Genomic DNA, 24836 nt, shown 5'->3' with positions numbered 1-24836 from the left:
TCGAGCAAAACAAAATCAAATTTAATGGTCTTAAATGCAAAAGTAAAAACAAACAAAAAACACAAAAAAGCAAAAGAAAATTAACAGAACAACCCAAAACGTCAAGGCAGTTATGAAGAGAACTTTGAGGGTTAATCTTTAAAACTACAAATCAAAGGGTGTTTTTTTTGTTGTTGTTGTTTGTTTTTTTGTTAATAGGTAACTGTCAGGAAGTAAGTACTTTTCTGTTGAGTGTTCACAGGAGAGCAAAGTTTCAAAACAAAACCCGACTAAAATAGAAAAAAGCCTAGCGCTCACGAGAAGGGATGCGAGAAATACAATGCTCAAATGTTTCTGTGTCGTTAAAAAATAGAGCTATCTGACGCATTGGAGCTGTGGTCAATGCGCTCGGAAACTGGAGCGAAGACAGGGGTCGACAGTATCCGCTGTTGTGGGGGCACTGTGCATGCAACGTGTGGACAGGAATTCGGGGTGTCAGAGGTGCAAGGCATCTTGAGGCGTGCCTGCAGCTGAGATCTGACTCTGGAATATACTGGAGTTCCCCTGAAACTCTTTGGTCCGTTCCCATTGGCGCCTGGGCGTAGGAGACCCCTCGTGTCCTCCGCAGGGCCTGGCCCGGCCCGGCGTGCGGTCCCCCTCCCGCCGGTGGCCACGGCAGACTGGCCCGCTGCCACAGCCAGGGCCCCTCAGCCGAGTGAGCAGCAGGTGGCAATGGGACCTGCTTGGGAAAGCAATTTCCTGTCAACCGAAGCAGAAATCGCTTAAAATGTGGAAGCGGTTGAGAAAAACACGCACTCAGCATCTGTCTAACATCTTTAGGAACTAAAACTAAAACATCATTTCTGTTTGCTTGTTGGTTTCTATCCAGTTTGTGGAGACATTGAATGAAACGCGTGTTAGACAGTCTCGGAAGTTAAAGCATGCTTCAGTTTCACCACCATCCCGAGGGACTGGTTAGTCAATGCAGTCTATTTAGATTTCTGTTTAATATATATTTTAAAGGAAATAACTTAAGAAACTTAAAATTGGTCTAACATTGTGGGATTTCAAACATTTGAACATGTCGGCTGCATCCCAAGAGTATAAAAACCTTTTCACTTCTCATTTAGACTAAGACAAACACTTGTGAAAATTGGCGCAAAATGAGTTGTACACTAACAAAAAAGTTTCAACTTCTTCACTCTTAATTATCTATTCCGTACAAAAAAAAAAAAGCGTAAGCGAGTTATTTGTGGGACTTGTTGGTTTTGAAGGAAACCTGTAAGATTTTGTCCCCCAGGCGGTAGCCGTTCAGACTTGCTATGGCCATGGCAGCTTCTTCATAGTTTGTCATGGTCACAAAGCCAAAGCCTTTGCACTTGTTGGTGTTGAAGTCGCGAATCACTTTCACATTGGTAACGGCGCCAAACGGGCCGAACATCTGCCAGAGGATCCCCTCATCGGCATCCTGGCCCAGGTTGTAGATGAAGATGCACCAGCCCGAAGAAGCGTTGCCCGGGACATTGACACCAGAAAGCCCACTCATGTGATCTACACCCATGGGGGAGAACCTAGCAAACAGAGAGCACAGCGTTCAGGTCAGGGTCAAGGTGGGCCCGCGCGTGGACACGTGGCCCATGGGGGCGCTTGGGCTGGCAGCCCCCCACCTCGGGCACCATCAGAGTTTTTCACTGAGCGGAAGTCAATACAGTGTCAGAGGGAGGGCATGGGCTTCCTGCTCCATAGGGAATGGGCTCTGAAGAGACACTGGCTGCCCAGAGCGGGTCAGAGCCTCAACCCGCCTCCCCCATTGAGGGGGCCTGTAGTGGCCTCTGACCAGCCGCTCCCTCCACCCCTCCCACTGTGGGGAGGGGGGTCCTGTTTAGTCACACCTGTACTTCCCACATTTTAAAAGATGGGAGCTTCTCTACATCCTCTTGGTGCTGTTACACTCCCAGCTCCCTCTAGGGAAACCCTTCCTTATCCTATATGTCTGTGTATGTATGTGTGTTTGCCGGGCGTGGGGGAGGGCTGAATCTTCTTGTTTCTCTGAATTTTGTACCCCCACCTCGTCAGGACCCTCCCTCTCCAAGGGTTCACAGCCGAGCAGTGTCTGCATACAGCACACACCCATGAAGGCCACTGCAGCAGGGCACAGCTCTGGACAACCGTCCACTGCTGGCTCATAACCCCCAGGAGGGCTGGGCTGTGGACTGCCAAGCCCACCAAGCTTTATCAAAAATGTGGGACCACCCAGTTTCTAAAAAAATTTTTGGCTGCACCCCATAGTATGTGGGACTTTAGTCCCCTGACCAGGGATCGAACCCATGGCCCCTGCCTTGAAAGGCAGTCTTAGCCACTGGACTTCCAGGGAAGTCCCTGGGGCCCTCTTTCTAAAGAAACACTTTTAGTCATATAAAAATAAGCCTACAAATCATGGCCGTGGCAGTAACGATGAAGGAAGATGACAAAATTGCTACTGAAGCCATGTGGCCCTTGAGATGTTTCACAAACACAAAAGTTAACTGTCAGAGGACCAGCTGAGAACACTTGAGCATGCCACAGCATCTCCGAAGCCCCACAACGCAATTGGAAAAGTACTACCTGCTCCAAAACACAATCAAGTTTGAGGTGTGGGTCTGACCCAGGGGTGAGCAGGGTGCCTTCGAGTGCCACTGAACAGATTCACTCCCTCGACAGACTCTGGACAAGAGTGGCCAGCCCCCTGGGGTGCAGCCCACTGACAGAACGGTGACCACTGATGAAGAATCAAGGCGTGCTGTGGGCCGTGATTTTGAATTTGCGGGAATGACATTAAACAGACGCGCCGGATGTCTGAGTTGGTTAAATGATTTGTTAGTGGTGAGACCACAGAATCACTGAAATGGGGGTGGGTAAGGGCCCCAGAATGCCTGTGTGAGTTGCTTTTCAGTGAGAACTGGAAAGAGGTCTGACTTTTAAATGAACCTCGTTTCCTCTAACTTTTGTAGGATGTGGACCCAAGTTATGATAGTGGTTCACTAAACCTTGACGTATCCGTTAAACTGAAAACGATCTGAGGCTGTTCAAAAAGACAGACTGCACTGTCTTGTTGACAGTGTAGTTCATTCTCATTCACTCCCGAGTCTCCTGCTAGTGGTAGCTGACTTCATCTCAACTCTCATGAACTGCCCCCATTCTTACCTCTGATGGTACAGAGGTAGACTGACCCATCCTATCCTCGATCTGGGGGCCCTTCTGCAAACTCTCTCCTCTTCTGGGTCTTCCTCCCTCTTATTCTTACCTCCCCTCTTTGCTCTTTCCTTTTGTCTGTCCCTGGAGGACATGGTCACTCTCCTGCCTGGCCCTTCCTGCATTCGTGTCTCCCTTTCTCTTCTCCCCCGAGCTCTCTGGTTTTCCAGAGTTCACAGGTAACTTCCTGAACTTGGCCATCTACACCCTCCACCAGATCAGCAGTGACGCTGACTGCGCTATCTGACTTTCAAACTGGATCAAGCTCACTTCTGTCCACTTCCCCAGCTTTGCCTTTAAACCTGAAAAGCCAACGAAGACAGGCCAGCTTGTGGGCCTCTCTGTTGTTCATGAGATAGTAATACAGCTGATTTCAGAGTCCAAGTCACCAGCTCTACTCGTCTCTGCTCTACTCCATCCTGGCGACTAGAACTGTTTTATGTGGAAAGGCTAAGGAAGGCAGGTAAACAGTCCACCTCTAGGACGGGGCTTTTCAACAGCAGAATTAGTAATATTTAGACACCAAATGACTCCACAAGGAGGTGGACAAGAAAGGTTTGCCCTCGGTCTGCTCATCAAAAGTCTAAAACCTGTTTAGAACTCTGGAAGGAGAGCAGCCTTCCAGTGAACTCAGGCTACATCTTCCTCCCCAGATACAGGATGCTCCTCCGTATTGCGGTCCGCTTGCCTGTCCTGAGGAACTGCAGGCTGCAGTGCCAGGCGCTGGGAGCTAGCTGGAGGTGTGCCACCTTTTTTACTCCCATTAGAGACATACTCAGATGGAAACACACGGCTCCACACAGATAGCCCTCTGAGGCGGGCAGGGGACACAGAGACAGGACACGATCAGCCCAGTGTGCAGCATATCATAACATGTGCAGCAGTTCCTGCAGCCTGGGAGTGCCTGCCCAGCAGGTTGCGAGCAGCTGGATGCGGCACGTGTGGCCGTGGCAGGAAGAGTGCACCCTCCTGACCCACCTGAATCTCTGCGCCTGGTGGTGGACGGGGCCTCCGAACCGTCTAGCTGGTGAGTGGTACAGCTGGGAGAGCAGCGCCACGTTTTTGTTCTGGTTGGGATTGGCTGCGAACTTCACTGTAATGGGCTCGGAGGAACCTGGGGGTTTATGACCATTGAAACTGGTAATTGCCTCTTCTGCCTCCGACCGTTTGTCAAACCGGATAAACGCAACCCCTCTGGACAAACCTTTTTAACAAACCAACAAAAATGGAGTTAGGGGGAAAAAAATGCAAGGAGCTTTAAAACTGAAAAGCAAAAGTCAAGTCAGTCAGCCTACTGTGGTTTAAACTGGATGCTTGGCTAATGAGAGAAACAAAAATTAAACCTAAATATGGAAACATGAACAAATTAAAACAAACAATGACTAATAAAAGATTAAGGTTTCAAACTTTCTTCTGAGCTGAAGGAACAATGAAGTCTCTGTGCAATAAGACACTTTGGTACAACATCCCGGAGAAATGCCCCAGACCTCTTTTTTAAAAGGAAGCCACGTTTTATCCTCTGTTACTGTGGAGGTCAGGGGCCCACCACAGTGCCGGTGCACAGCATGCTGAGGGGTGGGCGGACAGTTAGGAATTCTCCCTTGCCCCAGGGTGCTCCCTCCTGTGGCCTGCCGGCCATCCGGCCTCATACCCACGCCAGGCCTTCACAGGTCACCTTCCCAGCTGGCCTGATCTAATCCATTTGCTCAGTGCCTGACTCAGCCTCCTGAGTCCCCGAAGGACGTGGAGTCTGAGTAACCCAGCTGCACCCTGGTGGCTCTTTCCTGCCACCAACACCTCACTCACCTCTTGGATATTCTAAGTTTTCTGGGAAAAGTCTGGCCTCACTTGACTCTGAGGGCCCTCAGCAGCGCTGACACCCACCCATAGGCTCCCTGCCTTGGGTACGTTCATCATTGCCTTCAGCTGCCTTGGGTCCCTGGACAGAGCCTCCTGAAGGCAAGCCCCTGATTCTGCTGCTGCCCCAGCCCTTGAAGGAACAAGAATGTGGCTGCCTGAATCCCAGGCCCAACTGCTGAAGGCAGGGCCAGGTCAGCCTGGCATGAGGCTGAGACCTGAACAAACAAGGTGGGAGTGGGCTCAGTCACCTTCTACCCTCCTTCTGCCCACATTCTGGGCCTGGGAGGAATGACAGGGGCTGGTCCCTTGAAGAAATGGAGAAATGAGGTGGGGCTGGGGTGAAGGAATGTGGAGCCATGAAGAGAACCAGCTCTTTCTCCTGGGGTCAAGGGTGGAGGTCGCAGTGTGGAGGTGACAGCTGAGGGCGAGTGGGGGAGCACCCTGGAGAGGAGGTTGTGGCAGACAGCCCTACCCTGGACGTTCTCGCTCTCCACGGCCAGTCACAGGCTGTCCTGAGGCCTTTACCAGGTGGTGAATGACAGCTTTCAGAGCAGAAGAGCCCAGGGCCCTGGATCACCGGCTAAGTGAGTGTAAGGAACACCCCCAAGTTGGCTCCCATGTCCCACAGGGTCCCATCGATAGTCCCCAGGATGGGCCCAGGGTGGGGGCCGAGGAGGGGTGTGGGGGACTCAGGCATACCAGGCAGGGGCAGCAATGACAAGTTCTACTGCCAGAAGTGGTGCCCCCTCAGGGCCTACTAATAGAACCCCACGCTCTGTTCTGACTGGGAAGACATCGTGGGTCCCATGTAAACAAGCAGACGGAAGTCAGGGGCCTCCAGGCAGGGGTTCTTCTGCCACAACGGTAACATACTGTGAATGCCAAGTCCTGAAGCACACACCCCAACTTTCCAACCAGGAAATGCTCCCCTCTGGGGGCGCCCCCAGCACAGCACCCTGGGAGGCCACACAGTGGCCCCTGGCAGTCTCAAGGCTGCCCCCACCATGGCTCCATGACTAAGTAAGTATGAACTTTAAATGGACACAGCCAGAGATGCTCACTGAGTCAGTGAGACCAGATCCGGAGATTCACATGTGCCAGGCGCAGTCTAGAGCCTGAGCCCATTTTAAAATTTTAGTTCAGAAGGAACACCTGAAAACAAGTACTTGGCATACACTCTTTATTTACTCTTAAACGACACGAACGATGGCTTAGACAGATGGGAACCCGAACGAGATCTAACTGCAGGCAAATCTCACTGGAAGCCGCAGCTGGCTGGCTCCCACAGAAAGCTGCCTGCAGGGGACAGTCTCACTCTATTTAGGAAGACCTTGCGATCAAGCAGAGAGTGTGTGTGTGCAACTGTGGCTTCCTTGTCTGGTTTTGTAAAATGACTATCAAATGAAAACTGCCCAAGTGAAAGCAAGAAAACCCAAGTAAAAGAAAGAAAGTTACTTAAAGTGAGGGAATATAAACTCAATGCTTGGATGAATGTATACATTTTAAAGATGAGTGTTTTTTTTTTTTCCTCTAGTATTTTTGGATTAAGAGCAGAGACCACTAAATGGCACCATCTCTAGATGAGCCAACTATAAAGGTCATTAATTACAATGTATAAAGAAGCAAAGAAATTAAAAACAAAAACAAAAACACTTCTGTCAGCTCAGGAAATTATGGTTTTTCTTTTTTTAATTAACCAGACCATCTGTTTTTTTCTTTTTAATTACTCAGGCCATTTTTTAAAAAAATTATGGGTTAAGGTTTTTTGAGCGCATCTCTGTTTCTTTAAAACATACGTCACACGAAAGCAAACCTGACATGCAGACTTGCTCTGTGTCATTCGTGGCCTGGCTGCTGGGCTCCAGAGGGTCCCAGCAGAGGAGCGCTGAGCAGTGGCATCCTCCAGAGTGGGGAGGGGGAGCCCACAGGCCCACGGGCTTGCTTTCTACTCTCCAGCGTCACATTCCGGTCTAGGGGAGGGCTGTGGAGAGGAGGCCCTGGGGGCCCCTCACAGCTCCTGCACCCTCTTCTTGCAAAGCTCCTAAAGACAGGCAGGGGTGTGGAGTGGGGGCCCACACAGAAGTGGCAGAAGCTGGTGGGGAGGCCTGAGGGTCTCCCAAAATCTAGGAGACAGCAGCCTTGCAAAGGGAAAGAGGGCAAAATCTCCAGCAAACAGGTGAGTGAAACGCCTTGCAGGAGTGACCACCCTCAGGATGTTGGGGACAAAAGCTCCATGGCCCAGGGGTGGGGGAGGTGCTCTCAAGGTGGGTGGACTCCAGAGTGGGAGCCGGGCCCTGCTCAGCAGTGCAGGGCTGGACCGAGATGAGCAGAGGCCAGCAGTCCACACAGGACTGGGGAAAGCAGGGCCACAGAGGCGGGATGCAGGCCACCATCACTGCCCGCTCCAGGTCCCCTGACACCCCACTCAGATGCTCCTGTGCAGGAGGGTAAATAGAGGCGCTGACCAGTCAGCAGGGTCACTTGATCGACTGGTACTTGAAGGTAAGGGAGGGGCCGAATGAGGGACCACAGGAACTAGCCTGGCGCAGGGGTTTATACCAAGCACATGGCATTGTCACCTCATGCCCATCCCCGGCCCAGAGCCAGGGGAAGAAAGGAGGCCAGGTGGGTGGAGTCCATGTCCCTGTAGCAGAGCAAGTGTCGTGCCAGACTGGGGGGTACCCAGAGCTGCCAGCGATCTGCACCTGGGGACCACTCTCCAGGAGCCTCTGCTCTTCCTCGGGGCCCCGGAGGACTCAAGCTGTCTGCCCCTCTCCAAGCTGGGCTCCAGCCCACACCCAGCTGAGACAGGACAAGGGAGAGTTGGGGACAAGGCTGCGGGACCCAGAGCACACAGCTCAGGGAGGATACGGGAAAACATGCACCCCCACCCTTGTCTGCCATGGGCCGGAACACCCCACCCGCCTGCTCCGTGTCTGTTTTCAGCCTCCCAGGGGAGGTCACCTCGGAGCCATGGCTGCTGCAGCCCAACTATCAGTGTGCACTTGACTATCTCAGCTAAGGAGGTGGGGAATATGCTCAGTGCTGGAAGAACATGAAAAACGACCAGTCAAGTCTATCAGTTTCACTGAGCTCTGGGAGCAGCGATTTTACTTTCTAGCTGGTCAGAAAATTCCCACTCCTGCAGAAAACAGAGCCGAGGGGCCCAAACATCGGACGTCTCAAGCTCACTGCTTCCCTGACAAAGCCGAGTGTGTGGCTGGCCCGACCCAGGCCCAAGGCTGGTGGGGCAGAGGGTCACCTTGAGGGGCGGCTTCTGGGCATGTGGTACTCAGTTCAGTGGGGCCTGAGTGCTGTGTGCAAAGCCCAGAGCCTGAGCTGCTTGTGTCCTGAGCTGAGCTGACCCAAGGGCGGGTAGTGAAGTGGCCAGGACAGCCTGAGAGAAGACATCATGCTGCCTTCGAGCTCTGAATGTGCTACCGGGGTGGGGGTTATCGAGTGGTGGAGACTCAAGAATGACTCCTCAGAAACAGTCCCCTTGGAGCTTTGGGACAATGACAGGTGGGGACTCTGGACCTGGAAAAGAGACTGTACCACACCGCACCCTACTGCCTGCAGTAAGGAGGGCAATGTTCGAGTCCAGGCTGGGCTGGGCAGTGCCTGTGGATAGTGCCAGGATCTCTTAGCGTTTTCACTGTAAAAGCCTGGCCACCCCTCAACTTTCATGTTGGGGCAGCTTTTATGTCACGTAACACCCTGCCCCCCCCCCCGCCCCTGCCAACCTTCCTGGCCTCATTAAACAAAAGCCAATGTCTTCTCACTGTGATTCTGTCCTCATGGCTGGAGTAACTAAAGACAGCCATCTGCCTTCCCAAGGAGACTCGAGCCCTGCCCAGAGGAACGCGCACTGCATCCCAGGCCAGACACCGTACCTGTGGTCTGATCCACAAGGACTCGTGAGTTGATGATCCGCCCAAACCGAGAGAACATGTCCTCTACATCCTTCTGGGTCATGTTCCTCGGGAGCCCGCTGATGTACAAGTTGGCGTCTTTGATGACTTCAGAGCTTGGGCGCGCATATGACACCTTGAAAACAAAACCGCTTGCTAGCATTAGGGCAGGTGCATGGCCAAGGCATCCAGGGAGGGTGTTACACCTTCAGGTGAGGGAAAGTCAACCCTGTGGGAGGTCACCTGTGGCAGCCCGTGCTGGCAGCCCACCTTGGGCCAGGCAGGGACCCTCATGTGCCATGATGATGCGGATGTCATTCCTATCTCATAGTCGAGAGTCTGGGGGTGCATGGCTGGCATGGGGCAGGGCAGGGACCAAGCCCGGCTGCCCGTGCTCCTACCTTGGCCTCGGGCCTCTCTGGACAAGGAGCAGGGCTGGAAGGGGACTCTGTCCTACCTGGGAGGGGCCCAGAGGACGGCTGGGGAGAGAGCTGGGTGCTCTGGGAGTGTGACGCCCACCAGGCAGCAGGCCAGCTCGACATGGAGTCCAGATGGGGCCCCGTGGCTGGGGGAACACAGGTGGGTGCTCAACATTAAATGACCCTACGATTTTTGGGGCTTCTGTTTTGCAAAACTGAAGGAAGACTAATAGGAACTTTGCAGTAGTTTAGATAAAACGGTGTGTATGCCCAAGGCTGGGGGCAAGGAAATGTCTTTAGTGTTTCCCATTTGGGGTGAGAGCAGGGTAGATCCTGTGGGCCACGGAGGGATGGGGCCAAGGCCAGACCTCTGCAGGCAAGGAGTCCCTGGGACAAAGCCCTTCCACCTCTGGCTGAGCAGACAGGACTGTGTCACACCCCACACCTGAGGGAGTCAGGACCAAGTCAGGAGGCTGGGGGACAAAGGAGGAAGCAGCAGAGAACCATGTGCTCTGGAAGGGGGAGCAGTTAGACCTGAGTAGAACTCCTCCCTGGGGGTCAAAAAACTGAGACCATACATAACACAGTAGCAGACACGACCTCTCAGGTGTCACTGGGCAGCACAAGGGCACAAACGATAGACGTGTTCCCACCACAACACTCAGGCCTGCCAGGAAGGGCAGGTGTGCAGGGCTACACACGGAGACCACACCCCCACACACATCCCTTTGTTCACACGCTCACTGACTCTCACACACTTGAGGCACATCTGGAATATTCCAGAAAAGGAGACGACAGACACTGCCTTTGCCTGGAAAGCAGGACACAGCCCACAGGGAGAGAGAGAGGGGGAAAGGAGAAACTGGGTGTGGTCAGAGCCCAGGTCCACCTGAGGGGAGAGCGGAGCAGCAGTGACAACATCCCCTGGACGCATCCCTGAGCTGCAGCCAGGCCTGAGGCACTTTGGGGACACTCTGGGGCAAGACCTGGGGCAGAAGCAGCACTGCCCTCAGAGAAAGAGGCCACCAGGTGGGCGTGGCCATGCTTCTCAACTTCAAGAAGGATACTGGCCACACTCTTATGTCTGCACCTTAACTTTCTGGGTCTACATCCCCCCACAGAACACCTCACTCAAACTCCTGACAGAGGGAGTCACTCGCACTGTTTCGTGTCAGATTTCAGGCAGGATGGCTGAAGGCGGGAGCTGGGACTCAGGCTGTTCTGTGCTTTCCTGGGATTGGGCCAGGCGAGCAGGGAGTTGTCCCCCAGGATGTCCTGCCTGGCCCCTTGCAGATCCGCCTGGAACAGGCTGCATTTGGGGCCTGCCCTCGGCTTTTGGTGAAGGACACTGTGGGAAAGAACATTCCCAGACCAGTGCTACGGGAGTGCTGTGGTGGCCGGTGCTGGCCGTGGTTGCAATCGCCTCTTAATAAAGCCCGGGGAGGAAATGCTTTCAGAGCCAAGTGCACTTCGGTCCCTTCCAGCCTTGGTGTCTCCAGGGACTCTGATGACTACTGCAGCTTCCTGTCCTCTCCAGCTACTATCCAGCTCAGAGTCAAATCAGAATCCAAGAAGACAGCAGCAGTGAGCCTGTCCACCCGTGGCAGGCACGCCCGACTGGATCCGCGACACTGCCCAGAACCCTCTCTTAAGTTCCCGCACCACCTGCTCCCTTGCCTCTGGCAGGTCCACTGTCCTATTCTTGGGAAACCCTCCTGTGAGAGGTTTTTGAAGAACACAAGACTTCTGAATTACATCCTCCCACAAATTCCCGTTGGGAGTCCTGACCCCAGGACCTCGGACTGTGACCTCATTAGAAACAGGATCATGATAGATCCAATTCATGATGATGAGTTCAGAGCAGAGAAAGATGGCCCCAGATCAACAATGGGGGGTCCTTATAAAAAGGAGACATCTGGACACAGATATGCACACAGGGGGAACCCCCTGTGAAGACGAAGGCAGAGACTGGGGTGACACTTCTATAAGCTGAGAACCACCCAAGATCCAGTGACCACCAGGCACTGGGAGGGGCATGGACCAGACCCTCTCACACAGCTCACGGCCCTCAGAGGGCACTCAGACTTCTGGCCCCTCGAGCTACCTGAGGATCTGGAAGATGCAGAGGTTCAACAGGGCAACCTTGTTCCAGGGGCTTCGGGCTGAGGGAGATGCTCTGGAGACTCTGGTGGGTGCCTGTCTCAGGCATGAGGGCCTCGCCAGGTCTGTGGGTGAGGGCCGGTGGGCACAGCACAGGAGGGGCTATTGCAGGAAGCCCGGCCAGGGTCCCTCGTGGAGTGGGAAGAGGGGGCATGTTCTACAGCAGGGCTGGGCACGGAGTGAAGATCAGGAAAACCCAAAGCTGGTCCAGGGGTGGACAGAGCCTGAAGACAGACACCTGGGGGTGGGGAGGGGTGAGACTGAGAAAAGGAAGGTGTGGTCAGCGATGGCAGGTTGAGAGGAAGGTGGGGGTTCTGTCCGGGGAGGCCTGGAGGACTCGCCAACTTGTCCCAGGAACCCACCTCAGCCCCTGATTAGGGAATGACGCTACTGCCCAGGCTACCCTGTCGTGCTGCATGGCTCTCTCCCTTCCCTCAAGTCACCTCAAGTCATCAAGAAGACCCCACAGGACACAGCGCCCCTGGGACACAACTGGTGACACCTACCTTGGCCACACCTGGTGTCGTCTTTATCATCTGTGTGCACCTGTGCACACGCAGATACTCAGCCTGCCCTACAAGGGCGTGGAAATGGTTTTGTTCACTGAGTGGCACACAGTGGACAACTCCTAAATGTTGCCAGTGACTGCTGAGTGAGCTGGCAGGAGGACCGTCACTGGGACGGGGCAGGCGGGCAGTGCTGCCACCGCTGTAACAATGACCAGGTCCAAGTGGGAAGGTGGCGCTGGCCCCGCGCACGCTCGGCCGGAGGACAGCAGTGCTGGCCAGTAGAGGAGACTGCAGGGAGGTCTTCATGTCAGCGGCTGCTGTGAGCCAACACGCCAGGGACACCGGGCTCGGGGAGGGGCGGTCCCCATGCAAGTCCTTTCCGGGGATCCTCCCTTTGCAGGTGGGGCTGAGGAGCCAGAGGAACAAGGGCTGGGACAGTCACCACCCGACACGGGTCTCACACAAGCCGACAGGAGATGCCCTGGAAGTGCCCAGGCTCTGAGGGGCAACTGTGCTAACGGTGCCAAGACAGTGATGGGGAGATAAAAGGTTGGGTCTTTCACTAAGGCCAGGGCTCAACACAGATCTCTGTGCAGCTGGGAACCAATGAGATGGTGATCGCAGCTCTTTACCTTAATGGTTTTTGACTGGAGCCGCAGGCCATTCAGTGTGTTTATCGCTCTCTCTGCATCCTTGGCAGTCACGTAGTTCACAAAGCCGTAGCCCAAGCTGTGTCCTGTGTGGAGAACACGTGCACATCAGTGAGCCACTGGGAGCCAGCCAGCCAGCGAGGGGTAGGGGAGAAAGGAGGGGAGAGAGACAGGGAGGATGGACAGGGCTGCACCTGGCTGGGCTCAAAAGGACAAGACCAGAGAGAAGGTGACCGAGAAAACACAAGAGCTAAAAGCCATGGCTTCTGGGAAGGAGGGGTTAGAGGTCAACAGTTAAGAGTCTGTACTGATGGTTTATTCGTGACACCACCTTGGCAAACTTGCACATTTTCTGCAAAGAACAAACCTATAAAATGTGACTTTTGTAATTGAGCATCCTGGGGAGCCCATCACCAAAGCAGGGCCGAGGATCTGTTCCATTGGTGCTGGCTGCTCTATGCAGTCCCTAGTTGGGGGGGACCTGGGATGGGGGTTGTGGAGGAGGACAGTCATGGCAGCAGACAGGACAGGCGGGTGGGGAGAACCCGCCGATGACCAGATGTCAGTGTCCAGGCTGTTTTCCGCCCTTGCTGTGCTGGAGTGGGAAGGTCTGCTGGGCTCTGGCGCCCCCCAGTGTCGGTTCCCTTCACTTTCCTGAACTGAAAGTCCAGCTGCGGGAGGAGGAAGTACAGGGGTAACCAGCGCTGAGGGCAGCCTGGCCACCAGAGCCCCCTTTGGCAGCACCTCCTACGGTGACAGCATCATCAGCCGATGCCCAGGGCAGCGCAAACCTCAGTTCTTCCCAAAGAAATCCAGGGTTACAGGCAGGGTATCCCATCCCCTCTCAGGTAACACTGGGAAGTGGTGGGGTGACCACCAACTGGATGCACAGGAGGGACCCGGCACGGCAGGAGCTGTGGGCCTCTAGGAGACCCTGAGAGAAGCAATGGGTGACGGTCAGAGTGGGAGGAACCCAACGCCTTCCCTACAGAGGAGCAGGAGGAGACCCCGAGAAGAGAACGGCCACCAAGCCCGCATCTTACCCCTCCCCGTGCCATGTCAGTGGGCACACCCCATGCACCGGCCACTGCTCTCAGCAGAGACAGCAGGTGAGCAGGAGAGACGACTGCTCTCCCCGAGTCCTGTACACACACACGTGCCCACTGGATGATTAAAACAGAAGGTGTGAGCCACCAGCAGGCAGAGATCTGCACAGCAGATGAGCTGGCTCTGCCCACTTCACCAGCTGAACCCAGGCTCATCTTGCCATTAATGAGACCTGGGGAGAGCCTAACCCACTGCCGTCACCTTGAAACAAACAAACAACAATACTTTATTTTTTAGATTTAAAGAAGAATTACAAAGATGATGCAGCGTTCCCACATACCCCACACCCACGTTCCCTATTAGTAACATCTCATCCTAGGATGGTATATTTGTCACATTAGTGAATTGGTACTGATGTCCACATCTGAGCCAGACTGCCTGAATTTTCCCCTAATGTCCTTTTCTGTCCCAGGACACCATCCAGGGTCCCCCGTGACAATGAGCTGCCAATTATCCTTACGCTCTTCTTGGCAGGGACAGTTTCTCACACCTTTTTTGTTTTTGATGACCTTGACAGCTGTGAGGACTGGTCCAGAAATTCTGTAGACTCTCCATCAGCTTGGGTTTGTCAGAAGTTTTCCCGTGGTCAGACTGGGGTTATACTGGGCTTTTAGGAGGAAGGCCACAGAGTGAAGAGCCCTTCTCATGCCATCGTTCTGGGGTGCATGCTGTCCACAGGGCTCATCCTGTTTGATGCTGGCCTTGACCCCGGTCTCACCAGTCTCTTTGTGTGCGGCCTGCACATTGTGAGTGCCCTGTGGAGTCACACCCTCCCCACTTCAGGGCAGAGAAGCTACACAAACTACTGGTGATTCTGCAAGGGCTACTTTCTCCTGCCCTGTCCGGGCCATCTTCTTCGCTTTTCTCTGTCGTCTCATGTTCCTGCCCCTCCCACAAGGCCAATCCCAAGGCTGGGCCACCTGTGCCCTTGGCTCCTGGCACTTCTGGTGCCAGGCCGTGTTCCCGTGCCTTCTGCTGCAGCTGGTTCCTCCTGGCATCTGGACAGGGCCCGCCCCCCACCCTCAGTTGCCAATTCCTCCCTGCTTTCCCACCTTGGCTGGCCGCATCAACACCAACTGGCCCTCAGGGTGTGCCCACAGAGAGTTTTAGGACGCAGCTCCAAAAACCCTCAGTGGCACTGGGCACTGCCAACCTGCCTGAGGTGCCACCTCCTCCAGAATGTGACTGCAATGCCAACTGACCCTCCCCAAGCTCCTCGTCCTCTGCTCACTCCATCGAGATGGTCCATAAGACTCTACCTTTGCCCTTATCCCTATTATCCGAGCTTCCTGGGTGACCTCCTTGACCACCGTGTGGTCACAGCTAACAATGTCACCTAGAAAGTCACACACTTTTGACAATGGCCACTGGCTCCTTCCCCTGCTCCCCCTCCACTCTTCTCAACAAGCCAATGTGTACTCACTGAACACCCACTATGTGTTGGGCAAAGTGCCAGGCTGGCCAGGGGTTTAATGATCATCACCAAGGACAGCTCCTGCCATTATGAAATTCACATCCCACTGAGCGAGTCAGACAACAAATGAGCAAGAAACTAACAGACAAAGCTACACTCAGGTGCTACCAGGGGAACCTCCATGGTGGAGCGAGAGGATGGACAGGACGGGTCCAGGGGAGACAGGTGGTCAGGAGTGTGTGTCCCTTGAGGAGTGGGTATGAGAAACATACCCCCTCCTTGGGGTGGCTGGAGGCGAGTATTCTGGCAGAAAAGCAAGCACCAAGCTTCTGTGGCACAGACGACTCAGGAGTGCTCCAGGAAACAAAAGGCGGCCGGTGGCTGGACCCAATGAGTTAGGGGCCTGGCCTGGAGGCAGCTGCTGGGTGGAGCACGGCAACAGCAGGGCTGAGGCCAGTGTAGAGACCACAGGAACCCATGAGCCAGACCAGGTGTGAGATGAGGACCCCAGCTGGCAGGGGTGAGCAGGAAGGAGAGCCACCAAGCGGACTTGCCAATGGGCTGATGGGGAGGGAGCTCTGGCAGCCAAGGTCCCTAAAGCACCAGCACTCCCGGGCTGGGACTGGCTCTGTTCCCTAGTCTGCTCTCCTCTCTGTGCGCTGAGAGGGAGGTGGGTGAGGAATGAAGGGGAGCCTGTGGTTCTGCCCACTGGGTAAGGCTGGAGACTAAAGTGTCAACAGTGGTGAATGCCCACCTCCATCCATCCTTTCCTTCACCATAACCAACTGCTCTCAACTCCGGCCGCTTGTTAGAATCAGCAGGACGGCTGCTACAAACCATCACCGCCCAGGCCACATCCCGGACCAAGGATATGACAGGGGGCTGGGGTGGCAGGAGTGGGGACAGCTTCAGCAGTTTGTAAAGCCCCTTAAGGACTCTACTGCTGAGCCCAGGTTGAGAACTCCCGCTGGCAGTGCCTGAAGGGAGTGGGCCAGTTATGCACAAGAGTCAGACTGGAGGGGCTGTGCTCAGAGCAGGCGACTGGGGGAAGGCCCTCACTTCCCAAGTTACCATTTCTCTAACAGGGTCCGCCAGCCACCTGGGGAAATGATGCAGCTCCCTAGGGTGCTCCTCAGTACAGAATCCAGGACGTGGGGCAGGGTGGGGATCCCCACTTCCAAGCTCCTTACAGATGACGTTCCGGTGACCTAGAGGCCACTGGAGTCCGTGCCGTGAAGTCAGGTCAGTGGCTGCCCCCCGCCCCCTTGAGGGGCAATGGGAGACCAACCCTGAACAAGGGGGCTGAGGTCTGGTGGGCGAGCAGGGGCACTCTGGGGTAAGCATGGTCAGGGCGTGGATCCTGCACAGGTGCTGGGCTTCAGGCGGCTGAAGCCTGCCAGAGCCAGGGTGGAGTCTAGCGGAAAGGGGACAGGCAGGGGAGGAGGGCCAACAAACCCTGGGCCTGGTGGAGGCGCGTGGGAGGCTAGCACCCCTCACTTGGGGTTCCGACTGCCCGGTACCAGCACTGCCCCCTCCAGAAAGGCTCAAACTCCCCAGCTGGCTGACTCGGTGGATGTGGGTGGGGCCTCGGACATGTTTCTCCTGGTCCCCAGGCACCGCTAATGCTCAGGGGCTGGCCGAGAGCCACTGCCCTGGAGAAAGCAAGGCTGCCTCCATGCAGAGCGCTCAGATGCTGGGCTGGGTGACCCCTGGGCCAGGACCCTCCCGTTTCCAAATGTCTCCTCTCCTTTTAGACAAGGGTTAAGACTACGAGACGATTCCACGGCATCTCACCTTGCTTCTGCAGACCAGAGCAGCCAGACGTCATGTTTCAACCCCTCAGTGTTCCTCATGCTGACGTGGGGTGCCCAGTTGAGGAAGGTGAGCACCCCGTGGACAGGGCACTCCTTTGCAGCATGAGACTGGGGTGCAGTCGAGTCCTTTCTCTAAAGGCCCACAGGGGCTCAAGGGATGACATCACTGAGGGAGAGACTCTGTCTTGGGGGCGATGAGTGAATTAATTAGGTGATAAATAAGAAACAGCAAATGTCCCCAAAGGAAAGAAGATGGGCAAAGGACAAAAAGAGTTCTTACATAAAAGAAAAGTATAAACAGCCGGAACGGATGAACTTCACAAGAAATGCAGACTGTCACCACACTCAGATGTCATTTTTCACTTAAGAGAAGATGTGAGAAACCCTGCCCGGCCTCAAGGATGCCAGGGCCAAGCAGAGGGCATGTGAACTGGAAAGCCCCTGGAGGGCCAGCTGGCAATACGGGTCAACAGCTTCTAGACAGTACCCGCTCTCCCCTCTGAGGGCTCACTTCTAGGAAGACTGCCTACAGAAATAACTGGTGAGCAAAGATTTGTGCCAGGGTATTAACCTCAGTGGGGCCTGTAGCTATAGAAAAGCAGTTACAACCTGTCATAAACTCAGAATAGCCTGTAACCACTGTGACCACGAGACAGCGTAAGTCCAGTGACAGGGAGAGATGTTCACAGATAAGAGGAGGAAGAGACAGCTTGGGAGGTGCAAACCCATTTCTGTAAAAGCACATGACTGCTCACAACCATAAATATGTAAAGAAAAAACTACGGACGGACATGAGCCAAAAAGCTAACAGTAGTGGGATTATGCGTAATTTAAACTTTTCTTCCTGCTTGTCTCGTATTAAACTCTTTTTCTATAAGGATGGAGGTGATTTCTATTGAGAAAAAAAGTGGTCAGCTGGACGGGTGTGGAAGTGTATCTTTGCGGAGGGAGCAGTACTGAAGTCACAGGAGTGTGGCAGGAGGGTGTGTCTGGGAGATGACAAGCAGTGGATCCAACCCAAGAGGAGGGTGAGTATGGGCTGCAGTGGCTAGGGGTGAGGGATCTCAAGGAGGCTTGGAAACACAGGCTGGGGTGTGGGCTTTATCCTGACCAGAAGTGCAAACCAATGAAACAGAAGCTGAGCGCGGAGGCTGAAGGCTGTGGACCAGTGACCAGTAACCAGTATGACACGGTCCAGGAGGGTGCAGACTGGTCATGGTGCCCCGTGGGCCACATGACATCTGCAGACAGGCTTAGATACCAGGGCAGAGAGCAGGGCAGGCTGCACAGTAAGGCCAAGTAGTGACTGTGGATGGAACAGGCAACAACAAAACAGGCGGGGCCCGGCTGGTCAGAAACACTCTGTATCTCGAAGCCAGCACACTGAACATCCCCACATCCAGCCACCATCTTGTCCCACTGCCTCCCACCCCCAGTGCCTGGCCCCCGGTTGGCACTCATAAAAGGCTTGCTGAATGAATGACTGTCCATGCCGATCCGCATTCTCCCCCAGCTCCAGGCCCACTCAGTCATTCATTCACTCCACAAAAACTGATTATGTCACATCTGGGGATACCAGAGGGTCCATGCCTCTGAGAACCATAAGGACCTACTGGATGAGCAAGTTCCAACTTCAGTGCCTTGTGGAAACCCATGCTGGCTGATTGCCATGTGGACCCAGAGGAGCCTCTATCGTCGACTAGATCAGGCCAGGAAAGACATCCCAGAGCAAACGCGGCCCAGGTGAGTGACAGGACACATGACTGTCACTGGGGTGCTAGAGATCCCACTGTCACAGTCAGGAGCATGGTCTGGAGGGAGCACGAAAGGCCAGCTGAGAGCCTAAAGCAGCAGGTCAGGCAGAAGACGATGTGGCCTGCTCTAAGGTGGTGGCAGGAGGGGCGGCAGAAAAGGGATGGAAACATTCAGGGACGCAGGTCAAAGGTCATGCTTAGATTTCTGACTGGAGCTACTGAGTGGACAGTGGTGCCATCGGCTAAGATGGAAACCTGGGAAACAAGCGGCTGGCTTGTGGGAGACTCAAGGTCAGTCTGGGAAACACTGAGAGGCTGAAGGCCCTGGAGCTTGGGAGAATTTCTGGTTGCAAGAGAGGTAGCACAGCTGAATGTCAGGCTAAGCTCAGGGGTGTATCCACTCACCCTAGTGTTGGCCTAGGAAGAAGAGGAGGCTAAGGAATAAGTCAAGGACTGCCTAGGTCAACGGCTGGGAAGAGCTGCAAGAAAGACAGAAAGTGGGATGGGTGCCCCAGAGGTAGGAGAAAGCCAGGCTCATGAATCTGAGGGAAGAGGAAGCTTCTTTCTGTAAGGAAGAGACAGAGGAGATGGTTCCATGAACAGCAGAGGGTGGATGTCAGCCAGAGGAGCTTCTCACCTGGGGGCTATTCTGCACTTCTGGGGACCTCTTTTGGTTTTCACAACTTAGAAGGTGCACCCAGCACCTATAGGGCAGAGGCTAGGGAAGCAACCTACAGGATGGCCCTCCCTCAAGACTTACCCAGTTTCAAACGTCAAGTGGAGAAACCCTGAGCTAGAGGGGGTCCAGGCATCGAGCAAGGACTCTTAAAGACAGCAGAGACTGGAGCGTGTTTGAATGCTGGTGGCAGTTCCTGGAAAGACCCAGAAAAGTAGGTACTTGCATAACTTGAGGTTCTTTGAATGCGGAGATGGGAAGGGATCTAGGACAGAGGTGAAATGGCTGTTATGCAAGAGGAATCGGGGCCTGAGGGGAGAATATGTGCCGAACTGGCTCATGTAGGGCACGGAGATGTCCATGTTGCAAGCTTGGTTGAGGTTTGACTGGACAAGGTGCCTTTCCGCCATGATGCAAGAGTCTTGCTGGGATGGGTACCTGAGCCAGGCTGGGAGAAAGCAGACTGAGAAAGGTAACCATGTCCAGGGCTTCACCAGAGGAATGTAACAAAGGACAAGATGGAGTGAGATGTGAGGCCCTGGCCCCAGAACCAGCCTTGAAGACGTTATCACACACTGGTGCCAAGAGGAGAAAAGCAAATGAGGTAAGTTTTCCATAAAATTAAGTTCATTCAATTTAAAGAACTACTAGCAAGGACTGCGGTTTCCCAGGTGGCTTAGTGGTAAAGAATCTGCCAATGCAGGAGACTCAGATTCAGTCCCTGCGTCGGTAAGATCCCCTGAAGAAGGAAATGGCAACCCACTCGAGTATTCTTGCCTGGAGAATCCCATGGACAGAGGGGCCTGGCAGGCTACAGTCCATGGGGTTACAGAGTCGACACGACCAAGAGACTAAACAACAGCAGCAGCAGGGACTTCCCTGGTCCAGGGGCTAAGACTCTGCGCTCCTAATGCAGTAAGCCCAGGTTCGATCCCTGGTCAGGGAACTAGATCCCACATGCTGCAACTAAGACCTGGAGCAACCAAATAAGAAATAAATAAATACATATGTATGTGTGTGTGGGTGTGTGTGTGTATATATATATATTTAATTTAAATAAAGAACTACAAAGATGAGAGATGCAGAGCTGAAATGTCAACCCAGGCTCATCTACTCTACAACTCCCAATGCATTACACTCAAACTTGCCCAGAGAGCAGAAAATCTTTATTTCTGAACTGAAATAATTTCCAAATCATGCCTGTGCTGATTTCACTGGTTCTCAAAACCAGTTCTCTCTGGACTCATCTTGCCAAATCTAGGTGTTCCTATTAACATAGCTCTAATGCCTTTGAAAAACGCAACAAGCCAAGAGACAGAGGAGTCAGGAATATTGCCGGGACTGAAAATTTCCTTCTGCCAGAACACAACAGGAGAAAGGCAAGACTCAGTAGCAGCGCAGAAGAATTTCAAAACCTCTCTGAACAAGGATTCTTATTAAGGATGGTCTTCTGGAACTGGAGAGAGAGAGGAATTTCTAGAACATTCCAACACTGTTCAATTTTGTGTATTATCTAAAGCCCCTATTTTGAAGACATGTAATAAATTGCAGACTCTCAGAATTTGGAGGGTCATTAAAGGACTTTGAGTTCAAAGTCCTCTCTCTGGGACTTCCCTACTGATCCAGTGGCTGAGACTCCGAGCTCCCAGTGCAGGGGCCCGGATTCAACCCCTGGTCAGGGAACTGAGAGCTCACATGCTGCAACTAAGACCCAGTGCAGCCAAATAAACAATCAAATAAAAACAAAACCTTGTTTTAAAAACAAAAAACCAAAATCCTCCTCTGATGAACTAACTCCCTGTACCGTGGTCAGCCAGCCTCTACGGGACTCACCTTGGGGACAGGCATCTTAGAGTTACTGGCAAATGCTGAGAGTCAATGAAACAGGACAATGGGTACATGGGGTTCAACAGAATTACTCTAATGTAAACTTAAATCTTGGGTTGGCCAAAAAGTTCAGGTTTTTCCATAAGATGCTACAGAGAAACCCGAACGAACTCTTTGGCCAACCCAATATAATATTTCCCTAATAAACATGACTTTTGACTTGAAATTATTTTTCAGTGTAGGGAATCAAGATCTTACAAGCCAGGGTGGGAGCACTGCTGAGAGGACTGGCCATTCCTCAGAAGAGCTGGGCAGAGACGAGGAGGAGGAGGGGGGAGGAGGGGGGAGGGGGAGGTAAAGGAGGGCTCCCCAAAACGTACCTCCCTGGGGAGGAAAGAAAGCAAGTGCTTCACAGCCCTAGGTCTCTTCACATTTCTCTCTAGAACCCTTGCAACCTTGCTCTCAGAACAGAGGCCTCCTTACAGAGGGCCTTACCAGGTACTGGCCTTCTGCAAACCCTTAGGCAGTAGGCAGCATCATGAGGAAGGCAGGTGCCACCACCCCCACTTCGTGGATGGGGACACTGAGGCACTGTGGGAGGGTGGAGCTTTGCGCCTGCCTGCCTGCCAAATCCACGGCCCACCCATGATCCTCTGCTCCCCTGCTCCAACCCCCGTGAGAGTTCAAGCTCAGTTTCAGATGTTCAAGTTGACAGCATGAGAACAGAGAGTCAGGGTGGCCCAAACCTAGCGAAGGGCTGCCCACAGGGGACTGACTCAGTGCTCTGCTGCAGGTCTGACCTTGAATGCACCGCCTTAGAAGATGGGCTGGGCCTGCCCCAGGCAGGACACTGGCTAGGGTCCCTCTGCAGCTGGGACCATGCCCCTTCCAGCTCTCACAGCATCCCCGTTTCTCCTTCCTGTCTCCTCATCTTCCCTCCCCTCCCACTGTCTTGTTTTGTACATATTCTCCATCTCAGGATGGATTTTTCCTCCTTTGGGAACCTACAGCCAATGTTATACCAGGAAGGGAGCAAAACAGAGTTGAGATAAAAATGAAACTTCCTGGCTAAGAAATAGGGCATGGTGGGATTGCCCCAGATACCGTACCCCCGCCCAACACACACAAAAAAGGCTCTGTTTCTTTACCTGCCACTTTATCCCGAATAAGTTTTGCAGATTCCACTTCACCAATACTGCTGAACAGACTTCGTAGCTCATCCTGGGTCATGTTCTGAGGGAGGTAGTTGACGATCAGATTTGTTCTCCCGATGTCGTCCCTGCAGTCTTCGGCCATGTGGTCTTCATAACCATTAGACATTGTATTTTTTTAAAAAAATCTGCAGGGGGAGAAAAAATGAAGTAAATTCCAAACGTTCCCACTGTAGGATATCAAAGCAACGCTCATGACTATGTTTGCACTTAAGACATTTTTCTTTTCAATGCTACGAGTTCAACTTATGTCCACGCAAAAACCTGCACGTGGATGTTTATAGCAGCTTTATTCGTAACCGCCCCCAGACTGGAGGCAGCCAAGATGCCCTTCAGTGGGCGAATGGAGAAACACACGCCAGTCATCTGGTAACACACACACAGTGGAAGGTTCTTCAGTGCCAAGAAGACAGGAGCCAGGAAGCCACAGACACGGAGGAGCCTTACATGCACACTGCTGAATGAAAGCTTGAAAGGCTACATACTAGGAGGGTCTCCAGTATGTGACATTGTGGCAAAGGCAAAACTAGAGAGACTGCAAGATCAGGAGTTTCAGGGAAAGGGGGACGAACAGGTAGGGCACAGGGATTTTTAGGGTAGCGACACTGTTCTCTGAGAGTATAATGGGGGATACATGTCATCATACATTTGACCAAACCCACAGAAGGTTTAAAGTGAAGAGTAAAGTCTAGGACTTCTCTGGTGGCACTGTGGATAAGAATCTGCCTGCCCATGCAGGGGACATGGGTTTGGTCCTGGTCTAGGAAGATCCCACACGCCATGGAGCAACTAAGCCTGTGCGCCACAACTACTGAGCCCGCGCTCTGGAGCCCATGAGCTGCAACCACTGAAGCCCGTGGGCCCAGAGCCCGTTCTCTGCAACAAGAGAAGCCCCTGCAGCGAGAAGCCCATGCACTGTAATGACAAGGAGCCTCTGCTCACTGCAACCAGAGAAAGTCCACATGCAACGAGGAAGACCCAGCACAACCAAAAATAAACAAATAAAGAAGATTTTTTTTTTTCCCTAAGAGAGAACTCTAAGGCAAACCCTGGGCTTTAGTTAGGTAACAACAAGGGTTCATCTATTACAACAAAATACCACACTAAGGCAAGATTTAGTAATAGGGGACGGAAACTGTGCCTGCGGAAGGGTATAGGGAAATTCACTCTGGACTCTCTTCACAATCTTTCTATGAACCTAAAACTGCTCTAAAAATAAAGTCTACCGAAACAAAACCAGAACTAGTCCAAGTTTAACCATTTGCACTTAATAAGAGGGCTTTAAAGAAGCAAGCCCACAAACAATTCCAGTACCACGACTGGAGCCTCTGGGAAAAGTGTTTGGGGCGTCTTGAGAACACTCTAAAGATCTTGGATTGCTTTGTTCGGTCTCCATGTGCACTACTGATGCAGTGGGACATGGAGGAGCCTGCAACAAGCGCCGGGGCGGTCCACCCAGACACCCTGTCTGTCCTCCGGCCAGCAGGCAGAGGGCCTCTGCACTGCTTTCCTCACAAGACAGAGTGACTGAGCTAGGAAAGAGGTTACGATTTCTCTACCAGTTAGGGGGCCTTTGTCTCCAAAGCTGGCAGGCTCTGGAACACCTTAAGCTGCCTACAGAAATCCTGACTTTCAGCGACACCAGCAGGGCACAGAGATGGCTTCAGAGGAAAGTTGGCTCAAAACTGCTCTTCTGGAAGCACCACTCACTCGAGGTTTTGCTCACAGGCACTGCTGTGAAGTCCTGTGTCCTTGGCTCTAAAGAAGCAGGCATCTCTATGGAGCTGAAAGTCATCACTGAGAAAAAGGCCCTGCTGCCCACTAGTCGGGAGGTCTCCAGGGCAGCCCAACCCTTTCTCCAGATTCTTACTGCCCAGTTCTGACTTTATGCTTCAAAACCCAGTGCCCAGTGTCTAGAGCATTTCGCCTCCTCTAAAAATAGTCTTGCCAGCGGTTATATAAAAACCAGCACACATCTCCTGCACAGGATTTCCCGCCTGCCCCATAACAACACGGAGAGAGGAATCAGGTCTGGTTCTGAGTTTCCTGGGGGAGACATTCAGGTCTTCTCTACCTTCCAGCTCTCACTTGCTTCAGACTGTACACAACATGCAAAATCAGTCTTGTCTCCTAGTATTTCTTTTTTGAAAATGGTCTATGCTTCCTGCTCTTTAAAAAGCAGTTAGTTTAGCATCAAGAGTCATAAAAGAAAAGATTGGAAAGGGAGACTTCACAAGGTTAGAAACTCCTGGATGGCAAAGACATCACAGGCAAGCAGCAGGCTGACAGGGAGAAAGTGCCAGCTCCTCATTAT

At 53.1% G+C, this 24836-nt stretch overlaps 1 protein-coding gene across 1 annotated transcript in view; it reads right to left on the bottom strand.

Moving 5' to 3' along the window:
- ELAVL1 (ELAV like RNA binding protein 1) overlaps positions 1-24836 on the bottom strand; it is a 37128-nt gene continuing 12292 nt past the window's right edge. Inside the window, exons 2-6 of the mRNA XM_025293383.2 lie at positions 22460-22650; positions 12702-12805; positions 8964-9117; positions 4189-4414; positions 1-1550 (exon numbers count right to left, since the gene is read on the bottom strand). Coding sequence (XP_025149168.1) covers positions 1226-1550; positions 4189-4414; positions 8964-9117; positions 12702-12805; positions 22460-22631 — 981 coding nt within the window. The 5' untranslated portion in view covers positions 22632-22650 and the 3' untranslated portion in view covers positions 1-1225. The remainder of the gene's footprint in view (positions 1551-4188; positions 4415-8963; positions 9118-12701; positions 12806-22459; positions 22651-24836) is intronic.

This window comes from Bubalus bubalis, chromosome 9 (genome assembly GCF_019923935.1).
Source record: "Bubalus bubalis isolate 160015118507 breed Murrah chromosome 9, NDDB_SH_1, whole genome shotgun sequence".
In the NCBI taxonomy this organism is placed as follows: Eukaryota; Metazoa; Chordata; class Mammalia; order Artiodactyla; family Bovidae; genus Bubalus; species Bubalus bubalis.
This window is presented reverse-complemented; position numbering and strand designations above follow the sequence as displayed.